Consider the following 18,551-nt stretch of genomic DNA (forward strand, 5'->3'; position numbering starts at 1 on the left):
TCCGCATTTTGATTTAAAAGCAAGTTGGAGGGAGTATTTTAAAGTTGATCGGAGAAAGGTCAGATTGGTTTGAGTGCTGTATATTCTGAGCTAAAGAAGTTAGTGGATGGTGGGGAGGTGTTTAAAAAGCTTTATGTTTTATTTGCCTTTTCCTCTTTTTTAGCTCCAGTTGCAAACAACACGCTTGATTTGCGACTTGTTCTAGCTGTACATGAGGTTCAGAAAATTCCTCATTACAATTGGTGTAAATATATTTTGGGTAGATTGATGTATGCAAATGTTCTGTTCAAGAACTCGATGTGGTCTAAAGCTGGCCGGGCGCATTATTATTATGAGAGAAACAATAATTTGCAGAAATTTAATAGCGATAGAATCTATGGTTTTTGGAAATATGGAAGAGAGAGAAAGTGGCGGATTTTGGAAGTATTGAAGAGAGAGAAAATCGCGCATTTTTGGTAATTAAAAGTTAGTAATGTTTAACGGGTCACGTGCGTGGGCCTGGTCCACACTATTTTTAGTGTGAACCGGGTCCACGCAAGTCGGATTGTAAAATTTTTTAGAAATTGTGTAATATAGGTTTTGATCTCGAGATTTCAAGTACATATACAAAAGTCTCAATCACTAGACTAAGTTGTATTTAGTGTTATTATCATAAATTATTATATTAATAAATGGAATTATTTCTTACCCGGATCCAATAACTAGTTTGTATATTAAAGAATGTCACCTCTATGTATAGACACACTAAGGCCTTGTTTGGTTGACAAAACAAATTATGGGAAGTGCAAATTCCTAGGAAGTACAAGTATATGAAGTTGTTTGGTTGGCAAAACTATGAGAATTTGCACTTCCTCCAAAATGGGGGAAGTTACTTACCTAGGTCCCCCTAGGTCAGTAGAGCTTCCCATGGGAAGTTGTACTTTCCATTATCAACCAAACACAATTTTACACTTCCTAGGAATTTCAAATACATGGAAAAAATAACTTCCTAAGAAGTATGACTTCCCATATACAACCAAACAAGGCCTAATTAGTAATTACTAATTAGTAGTAGTACACTAGTTTCTCTATACCGCTTTTGAACTCAATATTTAGCCTTATCTTTTGTAATACCAAAGTTAAAGTCACATCTAATGTTTTAGGATATGCGAAATTTCTCCCATCTTTCTTAGCAAAAAAAAACTCCAAATCTAGTCTCGTTTTCCCCATACCCCACCCACCATTAACACCAAAATAAGAAATCCAAAAACTAAAGTATTTCCTTAACATAGTCTCTCTCTCTCTAGTCTCTCCAACCGCGTCATCAAAAACAAACTCAAACTCAAACTCAAAATATAAACATATCTTTCTCTCTCCTCTCACCACACTCACCTTCCTCACTCTTTCCACCCTTTTCTCTCTCCTCTTTCCCCCAAAATCTAGCAGTTTTTTGCATTTCATATTTTCATTTCCACACACTATATAAACATAAACACGACAAACTCAACCAACAACAAGAACAAAAATGAAGCACATTTTCAAGAAACTCCATAAAAGTCACGACCTCAATCGTACTAACAACGAAACCCTAACTTCATCATCATCTTCATCATCGCAAACTCCACCTTCAACTTCATCTGCGTCAACAACGACTTCATCCATGGCGGCGACTCAATCGCAGTCGCAATCGCAATCGCAGTCACTCTCCACTGATACTGGAAATTCGCCGGCGATTGGTGTCGGAAACTTGGCGGAGGTTAATAATTTGGTGAACAATGATCGTTTTCGTCAAGGTGATTACTTCTCGTCTGAGGAGGAATTTCAGATGCAGCTTGCTTTGGCGATCAGTGCTTCCAATTCCGAGTTTCGAGATGATCCGGAGAATGTTCAGATCCGTGCTGCGACTTTGTTGAGCTTGGGGAGGTCTAATTCTATTGATAATGGCCGTGATAAAGAGCTTTCCGGTGAGACTTTGTCGCGCCGCTATTGGGTGAGTTTCTCAATTTTTGAGTTTATGGACCTAATGTGGGAGTTTGTCATGTTTAATTCTGCTCTTTTCTGTTGAATTAACTGTATTTGGACTTCAGTATCAAGTCAGTAGACATTTTTTTTGAATGGAGAAAATGTGAAAATTGATAGTATAAGTTTTAGTTTAATGAGGTTGGTTTATTTCCTATTTTCAAGAATTTGACACGTGCAATGCGAATTTTGTTGGTGACACTTAGTGATTGAGTATGAAGCAGAAAGAAACAGTTGATCGTAGTATCAGACTTGCCAATTTGATCGTATTTGCCAAACATTTAAGGGGAACTTGAAGAAAAGTTGATTTTATTTGGTAGTTTCTGACAAAATTTACAACATTTAAATTCAATTACATTTATGAATTTGAACCTTTGCTGTCTATTTCCTTTTCGGGACTAGTTTGGTTCTAATCCTAATATCAAAACAAGTTACGATACACAATTATGCTCAGTATAGTATTTGAAATATAATTTCAAATTACAATTTTTATCTGTGAAGCAAATGAACATTTTAGTTTTGGTTTCTTTAGTTAGGCTGTTAGGACAATAGAGAGGACATGAGGCTCTGCCGTGCTGCTTGAATGGCAGGAAAATGTTCTTTCGGAGAACAGCTTTCTTCCTTTTTCGACATTTGGTTCTATTTTGTTCGAACAAGAATAAGTAATAAGTGCATGAAATACGGTGAACCAAACTTAGCCTTAGTGATTTTTAAATTATACTCTTTCCCTCCAAAATTTTGTTACCACAGTGCTCCATCAAAACCAACAAATTATAATATTTTCAGTCGAGAGAAAAGAATTTTTGTATTACTTCACTTCAGACATCCATTTATCTTCCTCCTCAACCTGGCTCTCTCTCTGGTCTTGAGTCATGCTAGTGGATTTAAGAGGGGATAGATGAAGAATACAACTATTAATTTTTTTTTTCTTTTTTACGAAATTCAAATGCTGGACGAGGAAGAAGATCTGATATATAGGCCATGTTCTTTTGGACTTATTTTCAGTTCCGTTCACTTCAGTTACTCTCTGCATTTTAGTTTTTCTCAGTTCCGTTCCGTTCCGTTCAGTTGAGTTTCTCTCAGCCCAAAAGAATGGGGCCATAGTCAATGATCATCTTGCCTGGACACCTTATAAAGCTCTGATTGTCAGATTAGTTCTGGAAAAAGGTGAAACATTTCGGCCTGTGAAAGTGGGAAGATATATGACAAATCTTGCAGTAGAAAATTCATGCAGGTGAAAGAAGCTGTTAAATCTTGTTTAGATAGCAGTACATATGCAATTATGGAAGTGTCTTGGTTAAATTTTGCTAGGATTCCTATCAATAATCGATAGTGAGCTTAGGTGTATTTTGTTCTTCATGACAATTGAAAATATTTGCTGCTGTTTGTGGTGTGCTGAAACTGAATTCTACTCTACCAGGATTACAATGTCCTTGACTATGAGGAGAAAGTGGTAGATGGCTTCTATGATGTATTTGGTATTTCGATGGATCCAGCAGTCCACGGAAAGATGCCTTCTCTGGCAGACCTTGAAACAAATGCAGGTGATTCTGGATTTGAGGCTGTGATAGTTAATAGGGCAGTTGATCCGATACTTGTGGAGTTGGAGCAAGTTGCGCATTGTATTGCACTAGACTGTCCTGCATCAGAGGTGGGTATATTGGTTCAAAGGCTTGCTGAACTTGTTACAGAACACATGGGGGGACCAGTTAGGGATGCAGGCATTGTGTTGGCAAAGTGGATGGAGATCAGCACGGAATTAAGAACATCTCTTCATACAAGTGTTTTCCCCATTGGCTCTGTGAAAATTGGCTTGTTACGCTACCGGGCGTTGCTGTTTAAGGTTAGCTGCTGGATTACTTCCTTCATGATGTTAATTCATTGTGTTCTTTGAATCTGTTCCACCATTGTAGACTAACTTGGCTGACTTATAAATGAACAATATCCTCAGATGCAATTCACTTTAAATAAGCCTGTACATTATCTTATGCAAATTAGGTTATAGGTGGCGGATAGCTCGGTTCTTTAGTCCCAAAAATTAGCAGATGATATTTTGTTTTTGGTTGGGGGGGGGGGGGTTTATTAAAAGGATAAAGAAGGGAAGAATCACATTCATTCATTCACTAGGGATTTGTAAAGACCCCCTTTCCTTTTGTTTCAGACAGAGGGAGTGAAATGCCACTTTGGCCAACTTGAAATTCTATGTGATTTGCATAGCAAACTAACTCTTCGAAGATTCCTTTTCCTTTTTTTACTGAGTCGGGGAAAAGGAATGCTCTATCAACTTTCAATTGGGATATCGAAAATAATTAAAGAAATATTCTTTTCTTCAATCAGCTTGCTTTTAGAATTCTCCTTTTGAATTTGAATGGGTTACTGCTCCATATGTCCCTTATTATTTAACCATTCTTCTGGGCTGTGGAAGTTATTTTACAGAATTTTATTTTGGCCATGAGACCATAATCTCCAACTACATCTACAATTTTCTTAATACAAAATTACCGTTCATCTTCAACCACATCTGTTTTTTCTCTTTCTCATTACAAACTTTTGCACTCGGGTCAATCACATCTAATAATACTACCAATATAATGGCTCACCAAAAAATTTCTTAAAATCCTATACTTAAAGCAGTAAGTTAATGGAAGATGGAGGGAGTGCTAGCTTTCAGTATTCTGCAATAGAGACTCAAATCTAATATTCAGTTTGAATATTATTGATTAACATTATTAATAGTGTACTATACTTCTGGAAGTACTCCTATATAATATATTATTACTTATCATTGAAAACTAATATTGTTTTAGGTATTATAATAGATTATAACTATGCTTGATGATTATTGTTTCTTTCTTATTACTCCCCCTTTTACTCTCCAGTTCGGATTTTTTGAATTAGTTCCAAGATATCTAGCTTGTGACCTCTTTCTTTCCTTTTCTCTCCTCATCAAATTGGCCATCTATCCTTCTATCTGTTTTATTTCTTCAGTCTCCTAAAACCTGGTGTGTTCCTGTGATGTTGCAACTTAAAGAGAGAATGGAAATATATGTTGTAGGTTGGAAAGTAAAGTAGTTAGATGAAACTGCACATGGTTGTCTTTGTTACTCTTTCATCTTCTTAATTAAATTATCCATCAGTGTTGCAAATTTTCTTTTACAAAATCTGCTAGATGCCTAGATTTCTTCAAATTGTTATTGTCTTTTGCTATGTAACAATTTGCTAACTTGTAGGTATTAGCCGACAATGTTGGGATAAAATGTAGACTTGTGAAAGGAAGTCATTACACTGGTGTTGAAGAAGATGCTGTTAATATAATAAAGATGACTGACGACAGGTAATTATTAGTGCATGTTGATGCGATTATTTTTCTTGTTGTCAAGTACTGCATTTTCATTGTAACCCATGTTCTTGGACTATATTACTTTTATGTGTTGAATTATGAGCTTGCAGACTTCGTTTAGTGACATATCAACTTTTCTATTCTCCATACCTTCCTTTCTCTAGAAAAATAATGGAAGAATCAGGTGAACGGGAAGTATTAAGCTATCCTCTCTGTACCTAAGAACTATGATTCAGCTGCAAAAGCTTATAGCAAGACTCTTAGTCATTTGTGATAAGGTCATCTCCATTAGTTTGGTAAGAGTCTCCATTAATTTGGTAAGAGTCTTTCATGTTTCTCTTTATTGATTCTTTGACATAAAGTTCATAACCATTGATGCATTCTCATGATCCCATCCCGTCTAAATCCAGATCAAAGAAGAATTTAAAGCATTATAATTTTCTTTGAATTTGAGCCATACGCTCTTTAAGTATCATAGTTGACTTTTATGTTCAAAGTGTAAGCTTCTAGATGGATGCAAAATAACAACTAATATTCTCCCCTAGTCTCAACTCTGATGTTGTAGAATTCTATGTTCAGATAGAAGACCTATACCATCCATCAGGGTAGACGTTTGAGGCTAGTGATGCTCATGGAACCCCATTCTCATTGGAAGAAAGTTGTTGTTGATACCTTATTCTCCATTCCTTCTTCTCCGAGAAAAGGAATTAAAGTAAAAGGGAAAAGAGAAGACCGGAAACAATCCATATCGTAATTAAAGAGCTAGCAGTTGAATGGCAATGGTTGGATCAAATTGCATCTATACAATTCATTGCTTATCCACCTGTACTTGGGTTCAGATTATGTTTCTTGAATGGGATCAGATTTTTTGTCCATGAATTGGGTCGGACCTGAGTAGGATTTGAGAAGGATTTGTACTATATTATCAACTTCTCTGATGCAGGCTGTTTCAGCTATGTATCAGAACTTCTAATACCATTCCCTTATTAATTACTGAAACTTGAAATGTCTGTATCAGATGTCCTTAGAAGATAGGTTCTCTTTCAGCCGCTAAACATAAAATTATAAAAATTTGTCTTCCAATTTGGTGTTTCCACCAGATATTGATGAATGTTCCACAGGATCTTCAGATAAGTTTGTATTTCATCACTGTTTTGGTCATTAGAGAACTGATTATTGTTATCCTTGACCCCATACTGTTGAAGGGCATTATGGGACTTTGAGGAGTGGGTCCTATAGGATCAGAGGACAGCCAATAGCTGCAGCCTACATAGTTTTATTGCATATTTGTATTTTCTGTTAGATCTTCTTCATTTTAGTAGCAGATGAGGAATTTTTTCTGTTATCTGTAGGATCAGACTTCTTTTCTTACTGGTGAAGTGGTGTATGCTTTGGTTGTTAGCTCCTCCAGTCCATTGCCAATAGTTTTACGTTGTGGGTTGCATTTTTCATTTCAGTGTTTTCATGGAGGTGGTGAGGTTAAAGCATAAGGTGGATTTGTGATCCTAGGGTTCCTTTTTTTTCCACTCGGTTGAGCCTAGGTCCCCTTGTTAGACAATATTCTTCTTATTTCAGTGGTATTCTGCTTTTTGTGTTTCAGTATGTATCATGACTTGTGGCAATGCATTGTTACAGCTCTAAACTCCTTTTCTCATTTAACTATTTGATCTTCTGCACAGGGAGTTTTTGGTCGATCTCATGGCAGCACCAGGAACACTAATACCTGTGGATGGATCAAGTGTGAAAGATTCTTCTGCTCCAGGATACAACCAAAAACTAAACATGATCCCCTCTTTCCAGCCATCGAATTTAGTGCCAATCGGGGGGTCTCCTTCTGACAATAATCTTCGTTTTGGTCGGCATTCAGTCACTGGAAAGACGGATTCACTGCCTCCATCTACTAGTCCTAGTAATGACATGGGTGCTGGCCCTTCTAGAGGCTCCAGCCTATCAAACCCGCATCAGTTGGACTTGCCCTCAACATCAGCAGTGGGGGCATCTTTGTTCAAACCACATCGTGGAGCCCTTGCAGTTGGTGATGGTACCAGGTTGAATGTTAATGTAGTGCCCTATAATCAAGGTAATAGTGATGATCCAAGAAATCTTTTTGCTGACCTTAACCCATTCCATTTACGAGGTTCTAACCAAGCTTCCCAGCAAAACAAACCCAAATTTGAAATTGATGAGTCTCAGAGATTGAGGAATGACGCTGTCTCCAGAAAGCCGCCTTCTCCCATGATGTGGAAAAACCATCAAGCTATTAATTATGTCCCCAGGAAGAAAGACAGTGATTTTGTTGAGAGTCTATTCCCAAGAAATGGAAACAAGGAGTCCAAAATGCCACCAGCAACATCATCTGGCACATCAGCTTCCCAAAATGTATCTCAGAATGGTTCTCAGTTGGGAAGTTCGACTTTGAATGGTGTAAATGTCGATGCTGGCAGTTCTGTTAGTTTTGGTATGACTGCTGCACCTGGCAGTGGTCAGAATGATAAGCGTCTTCCAATTGAAGCTGGAAATGCCTCCCAAGTGAAAGACTCCAGAGAGAAAGCAACCTCTTCTGTATCCATGCCCGGACAGGGAAATGTAGGCAAAAAAAATAGCACTGGTTTTCATGGTGGTGCCAAGTGCACAACTGAGGGATTTATAGGAACAGGATATATATTAAATAATACAAATGTAGGACCTGTGGATTCTGGCGCGGTTGACCAAGTTCTTGATGATGTGGGTGAATGTGAAATTTCGTGGGAAGACCTTGTAATTGGTGAAAGGATTGGATTAGGTAATATAATTTTCTTTCATGTAACAATTAAAAGTATTCCTCATAAATCAAATTTCTTTTCTGAGTTACATCTTACATGCTCGTCTAAAATGTGGTTTGTGTTGACATTGTCTAGATCTTTCTATGTTGCCATCCTATATCTTCCCCATAGTTGACTTAGGTATTTATATCAACTGTTAGTCACGTACTCAGGTTTGGCTTAAAAGTACCTATCAACTGTAGGTTGTTAGGAATAAACACACCAGGCGCTTACAAATCATGCTATTGAGGTATATGCGGAAATGAACACTAGAATTAAGAAGAATAAGCAATAAAGACACAAAGATTTAATGTGGAAACCCAAGATCGGGGGGCTAAACCACAAATTGCACTAGGACTTCAATACAAGGAGAATTGTTAGTCTCTCTAACCTCTCTCTAGGGTTCTATAGCCCCTCCAGATCTAAGATTGTCTTCTCACTTGAAGAATAACCTAAAGCAGCCTTTACATATTTATACTGGGACACATACATAGAATGTCTAGGATCCGCCGAACTGCCAAAAAGAAAAGAAAAAAAAGAAGAGTGGCAATATGCTGTGCAGGTGTACTGTTGTTTCTGGTGCTCGTGCACAACCCTTTGTGCGAGCTCACTGCCTAAACTCGTGCAGGTGCACCAAAGCTTCTGCTTTCTTTGCCAAAATCTGCTTCAACTTGTGCAAGCGCACCATCTTCTTATGGTATGCTTACTTTACAAACAGCCCCGATATCTTGCAATCCTTCACTTCTTCATCAATGCCATCTCCACACCACAATAAACCAACATAAGTGGTAACCGTGATCTGCTTGCAGAAGCTGCTTCTCTTGCTACCCTGCCTAGACTAGAAGGAAACTTTAAGACTCGAGCTTTGGTTAAGTGTCTTTATTTTCTCATTACTGTTTTAGTTGAATGCTCTCTCTTGTGTCATATTTTTATTTCATTTTTTTTTGATTTGTTCTCCACTTTTGCTGCACAACAGGTTCATATGGGGAGGTCTACCATGCAGATTGGAACGGCACAGTAAGTTCTATAATGGCACATTGTTGGGAAAGGTGTTGACTTCGAAATGCCAGTTGAAAAATTCTAGACTACGTCTATTAGATATTCTCCTTTTAGTTTGGTGTCTCACTGAACGTCCTTTGGTACGTGCAAAATAAAGGGAAGGCGTACTTGATCTATTTGGAGTTAGGTTAATACGAGCCAAGAGTTAGGAATGATTGATTATGTCGGCTGTTTTCAAGTTTGTTAGAAGGTCTAACTTTGGTCAATTTGTTTATACATTATGCTAAGAATGAGCAGACAATTTATTTGGAGATATTTAATGCTCTTCATGCTAATTGGTTTATCTTTGAATGATATAAGATTTGGTTTTTATTGCTTTCTCACTTCAGCGGGGTAGGCAATTTGATTCTTATTGTTTGAGTAATCCAAGAGCTTATAAGTTGTTCGTGCACCTTTTCTACATTGCAGGAAGTTGCTGTCAAGAAATTTTTGGATCAAGATTTCTCAGGAGATGCTTTAGCAGAGTTCAAAAGAGAGGTGAGTGTAAAGCTGCTTTTGTTAGAAAACTTAAAAGTCATTTGGCTGCTTTGAAGATCATTCTTTGCTCTATGGAAAAGGAATCAGGGGATCAAGATAATTTGCTTACCACCTAGAATATTAGTGCATGATATTACTGTACATGTTATGAAGTGGGTCGAGGGTAAGGGATGTTATATGTTATGAGGGACAATAAAGCAGGTGGAAATATCATTGATTTCCTACAGATACTTGGTCTACATGTCTAGGAGCAATGTTTATCTTTTTTTGTTGTGGCATTTTGTGCTTTAGTAACTGAAAGACTGGAAGTTATTTTTTCTTGACTTCTGAATTAGCTACGTCGACTACTTAATTTCAGAGGAGTGGAAAATGTGAAGTAGATGTGTTCAGCTGCCTTTGCGGCACATTTACAGGCTTCCTGTGTCTGTTTGGTAGGCATAAAGAGCAGAGTGTTCTCTGACAATTTGTTTGTTTGACTGATTAATGGGGTGCTTTCTTATCTCAAAATAATTAATGGTTGCGGCCTGCGGATGCTATAATTGGAGAGAAGTTGTAGAATATATTTGAATATGGTTCCAGATCATGCTCTCTGTGGGAGTGTTGTTTTCTAGCTCATTCACTGGTTATGCTTCTGAGACTTTCTGGGGATGTCTCCTTCTGATGACAATGTGTTTGGCAATCATTATACTTTATTATTATTATTATCATAGACAATATGTTGATGAGGTCCCTTTAATCCTAATCCTTATATGTGCTAAAACTTTTACTATTTATTGATCAAATGTCTTTCCCCCAACTCCTGAAACTTTGCGTCTTTCGAAGATTATTATGGTGCATAAATGCTCTGTATGAATGAATTTAATCGTGAAGTTGTTTTGTAGAGTACTATGATGATCCTTGTAGAAGAAAGTGCTCTGTTGTACTGATTGCTATTTACTTCTCCTATAGATTGACTTGATATTTATTATCAATACTCTTGAAAAGGCCGGAATATTTTTGGAACACATAAATGTTTGAAATAATTTATTGGACTTATCTCTTCTCAGTATATCAGGCATGAATTAACTGTTTTACCTGAAGTCATTGCTGAAATCTTCCTTGTCAGGCATGGGAAGCTTCATGTATTTGTGTTGCATACCCCCCCCCCCCAAAATCCCTTCCACCGCAAGGAAAAGGCTACTACTTCCTGGGCTTGCTTCAGCTTCTGCAATATATTCTACTTTTGTTTTTTTTACTGGCAACAATTTCCATTTATGGCAATTCTCTTTTACCCGCAACATTGCTATTTTGGCAATATGTTCTGTCTTTCTCTCTCCTTGCACATGGGGTTCTTTCTTTATATCTCTCTCCTCTCCTTGGTCCTTGAACAAAGGGAAATGTTGGGAGTAAATAAAAACGGAAGAAGTATATGACAATGTTTAGATAAGATGTGTGACTTAAGATTCTGGATTTTGTTGATTGTTTTTGCTAAATTTTTTTATGCTGCTGTGTTTTGAGGATAATAGTGGAGTGTATCATCTACTTATGTATCTGGTGGATCAATGTTTTGCTTTCTCCTCCAATTACAGGTCCGTATAATGCGAAGATTGCGCCATCCTAATGTAGTCCTGTTTATGGGTGCTGTTACTCGCCCGCCAAATCTGTCCATTGTGTCTGAATTTCTTCCCAGGTATGTGCTGCTATATTCCAGATGATAATATTGTGGTATTTAGTATTTAGCTATAAACCTGTGTTGCACAGAAAATGGAAATGGAAACAAAAACAGCCAGTAGGTGAATGGCTTATAAGAATTTTTTTTAATCATTCTTAACAAATTTTTTAGTTTTCCAACTTAAATACTTCCATAATATCTGTAAACTAATGATGACTTGCAGTATCTGTTAGCATCAACTTTAGAAATCACAAAAGGTTTAAATTGTTTGCTGATATAGCATGCAACGTGCTAGCAATGATAAGGGCTTCCTAACATTTACCCGCTACCCCTTTTCTGTCTCTTGTCCAACTTTCCCTTTTTTTTCTTAATTATGTTTTCTCTACCTGTGCATTTTTTGGTCAAATTTCTCTTTGGCAACCTCACTCCATCAGCAAAAAGAGAAATCCACCGTATCAATAAGACTTGTGGTTTTGTTCAAACTTCGTTCTTGATGCTTCTGATTGTGAATCTAGAGGCTTAACAAGTGAACTTACATGCATCTTAATTAAACAGTATTTTGCCTGCATAATTTTTTTTTCTTTTGGAGGGGGGGGGGGGGGGAGAGAGAGGGGCTGGTGGTGGTTAATGGTTATGGTGATCGTAGACTATATCTAAGTAATGAGTTGGACAATAATTAGATGACATTTTGATGTTGTTTGAATTGTAGAGGAAGTTTATACCGGATTCTCCATCGTCCCAATTCTCAAATTGACGAAAAGCGTAGAATAAAAATGGCACTGGATGTGGTATGGACCTTCCCCTTTCCACTATGTTGTAATCCATGGAAGTACACCAACAATAACTCTCTTACTTGCAGGCTAGGGGTATGAATTGCTTGCATACAAGCACACCAACTATTGTACACCGTGATTTAAAGTCTCCCAACTTGCTGGTTGACAAGAACTGGAATGTGAAGGTAATTTGGAATTTCATAGAGTTACTGTGCTAATTTAAATTCTGGTTGGCATATAACAACACCCCTCAGCCTCTCCCAGCCCCCAAATCCTATAAATTTAGAAATACAATATAAGGGACGATGACACTCAGAATATGCATTGCATTCTGTACCAGAAAAGGCACACGGGCTTTATATTCTGTGTACTCTGAGACATATACAGCTTGTGCATACGCTATACTCCAAAAATTTCCTTACTTAACAACCACCTTGCTATATTTTAGATTTGGTTTTTCAGGCTGCCAGCCTACCGTTGACACGTCCTATAGCTGTTCCATCTTGTGGGTGAAGAGGGAAGATGAATTTTTTGAGTCGGGAGAAGATGGTTCTCTCTTGTAGCTTCTGTGCTTAGGGATTTCTTTTAGGGATATGTTACTGTAGATCATGAGACGATTTTTTCCTTTTCACTTGTATGTCTGTGCTTCCCAATTTGGCATCCTAGAATAACTATCGTGACTTTGCCAACAAATCTGTCACTGCAGGTCTGTGATTTCGGATTGTCAAGGCTGAAGCACAATACATTTTTGTCATCTAAATCAACTGCTGGAACTGTAAGTTTACTGAACTTGGTTGTACTTGAGCTTTATATAAATATATATATTTTGTAATGCTATCTTATGCTAACAAACATTTCGTTTATTACATTAGCCTGAATGGATGGCTCCAGAAGTACTTCGAAATGAACCATCAAATGAGAAGTGAGTTCCTTTCTTCGCCCTACGAATTTATCTCTCTGACCTGGTGGCCTGGTGTTTGCAAGAACCAATGCTAGTCCCTGAATTGTTCTTAAATTTCAGTTTTGTTTCTAGCAGAATCATTGGATGAGAAATTGTTGGAATATGTTTTGAGAATTATTTGTGCTTTTGATTGTCATTATAAGACTCTTGTGAGTTATGAGACATCATAATCATCCCAAAAAAGACATAAGAATTTAAGAGCAGGTATCGCGAACATGGGAAGTGGGTTACTCCTAATTTGCTTGCCGTTGAACATAACCTGTCAATGTCAATTTTTTGTTATTGGAATCACCATTCACCAGCTTAGAAAGACCACTTATACGCAAGACAGATGAACTGCACTAGTCCTGATAATAATGCCCAATTTTGCTATCTTTTCTACAATAACCAAGTTAAAATTTTTGCTGTGGTTGGACAATCAGATGTGATATATATAGTTTCGGAGTGATCTTGTGGGAGCTTGCAACACTTAGACTGCCTTGGAGTGGGATGAACCCAATGCAAGTTGTTGGCGCGGTAGGTTTCCAAAATCGGCGCCTAGACATCTCTAAGGAACTTGATCCTTTGGTTGCTAGGATAATATGGGAATGTTGGCAGTCGTAAGTTCTCTAGTCTCTTTCATGTTGTCACCCATCAACCGGGTGCTTCTCTTTGCATTAAAGTTATACGGTACTTTTATGCGTGATGAATTGATTTGATCTCAAATTTCAGTGAGCCGAATCTGCGCCCTTCATTCGCACAGCTTTGTGTAGCTCTGAAGTCCTTGCAGCATCTCGTCATCTCTTCAAATGTTGACCAGCAAAGTTCAGCAATGTCACCAGAGATCTCTGTGAATTCTACGCCTTGATTCCGAAGTGTGAATAAAGACCTCATATTCTTGGATGTAGAGAGGGTACATAAAGTTTAGAAAAAAGTAAGATGACATGCACAAAAAAGAAAAGTAAACACACAAGATTAGTAAAAATGCTGAAAGCTTCCTGGGCAGTTTTGGTTTTCAGTGTAATTAGTGATTGAATTTTGGTTACAGGAGCAACAGCAGCCAAAGCGAATCACAGATGCGGAATTTGTACAGAGGTGTGCATAGTTTTGGATCCAAATATTGTATACATACGTTCATACCGTATTCTAATAAAATTTGACATGGAATTGTAAAACAGGCATTTCCATGAAATGATGAAATTGCAAGTACAATCAACTTGTTGAGCACCAAAATTGGATGTATGTTTATGTGTTTAATTCTTGCTAATTTCTGTGAAATGTCATTGTTATCAGTGAGCAACTCAATGAAGAACTTGCTAGGCGTGAGATATTATGATGTAATGCTGCTTTTGTATTTATTGATTAACCAAATCATACTTCAATACCCTCAAAAAAATCATTACTTAAAAGTTTACTTCGGATCCTTTTTCTTGTAACAATGAGCTTCCTCTTCTAGGTTCTCAATGTCAATCATACCAGTTGTCTCCTCTCGTCATTACAGAAAAAATAACATCTTTCACATGGGAGTAACATAGGGAAAAATGAATTAATTTGTTATTTGGTGTCAATGTAATTATATAGTGCGAAGCGAACAATATTAGTGTCAGAAGGGTTGAGATGAGTAAAGATTGTTCATCTGTAAGGTGGATGCATCACTACTCTTGACAAAATATGGTAACTTAATTGCAATGATCAATTTTAAAGAAAGTAGTCGATTAAATAGAGTTGAATCGATTACCCTGTTGAAATTGGTTGGTGGAAAGAAATATGAGGTTAATAAGCTAATAAGGCTCATAAGCTAATAAGGCTAAACAAGAATGGGATTGAAAAATTAGTTGACTTAACGGAGTCACTTTTTCTCAATTTTTCTCTCTCCCTCAAGGGTCGAGGGTCGAGTTTCGAGTCTATTCGTCAATCATCATACACCCGTGTGTAATATATACTAGTGTTTGCTCATTTGAAACTCTTCTATTTAGTACATTCGAGTGTATGATAAAATTCTCATACCTCTAGCATCTACTGTTGGTTATTGTAAGGGCTCCTATAAATTTTTTGTAAGCCCTAATTTTCATTTTCTTTCATATTAACTAGCTTGTTTTTCAATAATTATCCCTCATCTAGAAGAGTCTTTTTCTCCCCATTTGTTGATGGGTGTTTTAGCCTCACTTAAAGACCCATGTTTGTATTAGTCTACAATTATCGTGAAATAAATTTGCTAATTTACTTATGGCTTTAGAATGGGCATCGTTTCTTCCAGTACATGCTACCAGATCATATATTTCATTCGTTCTATATTTCATGCAACACTTGCTTTTTCTTTTGAGATCAAGCTTTATATATTTTAATTTGACCACAAATTATCACCATTATATATAGGGGGAAACAATCATATAGCATCTTGTTAGATTAAACTTCAACATGTACTCCCTTCGTTCTCTTTTGTTTATCCTATTTAGAATTAGGGGAGAAAGCAATGCAAACTTAAATTGGACTAAGATTCCATGAGAGAGAAATGAAAAAGAGTATAGATCTCATTCCTTTACCCACCCACTTGTCTACTTACAAATTTACGTGGACTCCAAACTACATCTCCCCCCGCCCTCTGTTTTTTGGTGAACCCATCTTTGTCTTTGATTAAACCTCGAACCTTCCTCTTACTAGAACTCATCACCTATACTAAAATTCATCACTCAACCTTATTGAAACTCTCATAGAAAACGACGACGTTGAAGCCCACGATGGTCTAAATTGGCCAAAAGTTTCCAGATTTGAGACCACCATTACATGGTGCAATTTGTCAAAAGAAAACACAAGAAAAAATGAATACGAATTGTAGAGGAGATGGTGTGGGCGATGGATGTGCGGTTGTGGTAGGTTGCCAGATTGTTGGACAAAGGAGGTAACTTTGGTAGATTATTTATAGGAATAAACTTTCATAAACATTGAGCTTAAAGAAAATTGTGATCATGCGAAGATATTATAGAGTTGAGGAGAGAGGAAGGATACATGTGAAGAATTTTAAAGGTGAAGGCAGAGCTTTCATGGTAACTTGGTGAGAATTGAAGAGAGGGTGCAAATTTACTTAACAGAGATAATTGCAGTGTTGGGAAGGTAAATATAATCAATTTTAGGGACCCACAATTGCAAAAGACGAAGGCGATAGTGGAATAACAAAATTATAGGTGGGCATTTTGGTAAAAATTCACATGCCTAGAGTGGAAAAGATTCAAAATAGGAAGAACATTTTGAAATTTCCTGATGGGGAATACAAGAAGAACAAAAAAGAACGGAAGAAGTAGTTTTCAATATTTTTATAGTTTTATATCACTATAAATATTAATGGTCAAATTAGTGTATTGGAGACGATAAAATTACATATGGCATGAATAGAGAAAGCTGAAATCCCTACATCCAAGTTATATAAAGAAGCAACAAAATCATTTAGGGCATGTGGATATGTTAAAAAACAGTGCCTTTCAGATTGAGTTCAATTTGGCTTTGGTAAAATATTTAACTCGTAGCATAGCCTAAACATCCAAGAAGATAAACATCACATAGAATAAGAAGAGTTGGAACACACTAGTACTTGATATAATGGAAACCTGTGAGCGTTTGGTTCAAATGATTTTGGTATGAGGTATGGGTTTAGAATGAGCAAATCTTATACCTAGTGTTTGTTTACAAAATTAAAAGATTTAACCAATACCTCAAACGAATATTATTCTGATGCAAGATTATTTGTGATATTTCCCAACACATACCAATACCTCAAGGTATCAAAATAGAAGAAAAAAAATTCATTTCCAAATAAAACCAAACACATGATATTAGGTATCAAGTTTCAAACCTATACTACCTTGATTTCTTTCCTGATTCCAAACTCATACCACTATATGAACCAAATGATGTTCACTAATGATGTACTGATGATAATAACTCTGTTGATAAAATACTATAGATGAACATATCCTTTAACTGTCCCTTAACATAGCTATATTTCCTCAACAACCCTTCTTGAAGAAACCCACACTTCTCTAAAACCCTTTGAGAGGCCTTATTTTCCACACTAACAAAAGCTTGCAATCTAACCAAATCAGGATAATCCTTAATCACCTGATTAATACCCAACTTTAAAGCTCTTGAAGCTATCCCTTTGTTCCAGTACTCCTTAGACACAGCATACCCTACGTGTGCCCGGCATCGTCCATCACCTGATTCAGGGAAGATTGTGATCATCCCGATGGAATGGTCGTCGATGCATATGGACCTCCTCCAAGGGTGTGGTATGCAAACATCCTTGATATAAGCCAAGGCCTCTTCCTTAGAACTGATGGTTCTCCACTGGAGGTTCTTGGTTACCTCATCATCACCTGCCCATATCATAAAATCATCAACATCTTTGATTTTGAATGGCCTGAGGCTAATTCTTGTAGAGTTTAGCTCCATTTTTTTATGGTAATGGCCCAATGGGAGAACCAATCATGTAGTGTCTAATTATATAAGGTTGGTAGTCATCTAGTGTAATCTTGTTTTAAAAGGTCATTATTGATTGTATAATGTGCTAATCAATTGTTGTCTAGCTTTAGTATTTATTTTAGTGATTGCTTTCTTAAAAAAGTTTATCACATCACTTCAAAGTTTTTTTTTCGACAATAGGTAAAGACATTTTATTAAAAGAAATTTACATCCTATTTCCTTCCAGTCTCTATTGCTAATACATATGTTTTTATGTACATTTTCTCTGCTAGTGCTAACCCATTCTACCTTCACCCAGTGACAGACCTAAAGGGGAACATGGGGGTACAGTTGTACCCCCAAATTTAAAAAAAAAATCAGTTATAAAAAACAAAAAAAAAATCAAGCAGGGCACAAAGCACACATTTCATTTTTCTCTCAGACTCTTCTCTCTCCTCTCTCCTCTCTCTCCTCTCTCTCTTCTCTCAACTGATGCCACATAGTGTGGCAGACCCAGGAATTTGAATCTGGGGATACGGAGTTACGGACGTATAACAAACACAAAAATAGTAGAAAAAAGTTCATAAAAATTGTTCAATACATAAGTCTTACAACCAAAATTTCCATAGTCATACAACCAATTAGTAGAAAAAAGTTCATAAAATTTGTTCAATACATAAGTCTTACAACCAAAATATCCATAATCATACAACCAATTTTGTTAAAAAAATGCATAAGATTAAACTTCAAACTAAAATTACAATTGCATCCGACGAGCGTAATTTATTATTAAACTTCATATTTTGAAATCGATCAATGGTATCTCCATCGGAAACTTCTAGGAACACATCGTTTTTGATGAAAGTAACCAAACAATCATTCATGAGTTGATCACCCATGCTATTCCACAACTTACTTTTGACATATGTAATTTTCGAAAACACTCTTTCTACAGTTTCAGTATACACAGGAAGAATCAACATCAACTTGATAAGCAAAAAGATTAGTGGATAAGTCTTATGCCTATTCGTTTCAACAAGCTTCATAGAAAGGGAGT

General features: G+C 36.8%; 2 protein-coding genes across 3 annotated transcripts; one reads left to right on the forward strand and one right to left on the reverse strand.

The window, feature by feature from the left end:
- Positions 1-1,278: 1,278 nt before the first annotated feature.
- Positions 1,279-14,296, forward strand: LOC104890974 (serine/threonine-protein kinase EDR1). 2 transcript variants are annotated; one of them, XR_789735.4, is made up of 14 exons: positions 1,279-1,969; positions 3,419-3,841; positions 5,229-5,332; positions 7,018-8,120; positions 9,116-9,156; positions 9,607-9,675; positions 11,244-11,344; positions 12,036-12,114; positions 12,186-12,284; positions 12,806-12,874; positions 12,972-13,021; positions 13,483-13,659; positions 13,772-13,973; positions 14,088-14,296. XR_789735.4 is itself a non-coding variant. In XM_010676600.4 (13 exons), exons 1-13 carry the CDS (start codon positions 1,505-1,507, stop codon positions 13,905-13,907), a joined length of 2,916 nt encoding a protein of 971 aa, XP_010674902.2. In that variant the 5' UTR covers positions 1,279-1,504; the 3' UTR covers positions 13,908-14,296. The 2 variants fall into 2 exon arrangements, 1 of the variants encoding a protein (XP_010674902.2); XM_010676600.4 differs by having other exon boundaries at positions 13,772-14,296.
- Positions 14,297-16,813: 2,517 nt separating this feature from the next.
- On the reverse strand, positions 16,814-17,608 carry LOC104890975 (hypothetical protein). The gene has a single exon (XM_010676601.4). It carries the CDS (start codon positions 17,483-17,485, stop codon positions 16,952-16,954), a length of 534 nt encoding a protein of 177 aa, XP_010674903.2. The 5' UTR covers positions 17,486-17,608; the 3' UTR covers positions 16,814-16,951.
- Between the last annotated feature and the right edge of the window lie 943 nt (positions 17,609-18,551).

This window comes from Beta vulgaris, chromosome 4 (assembly GCF_026745355.1).
Source record: "Beta vulgaris subsp. vulgaris cultivar EL10 chromosome 4, EL10.2, whole genome shotgun sequence".
NCBI classification, from domain to species: Eukaryota; Viridiplantae; Streptophyta; class Magnoliopsida; order Caryophyllales; family Amaranthaceae; genus Beta; species Beta vulgaris.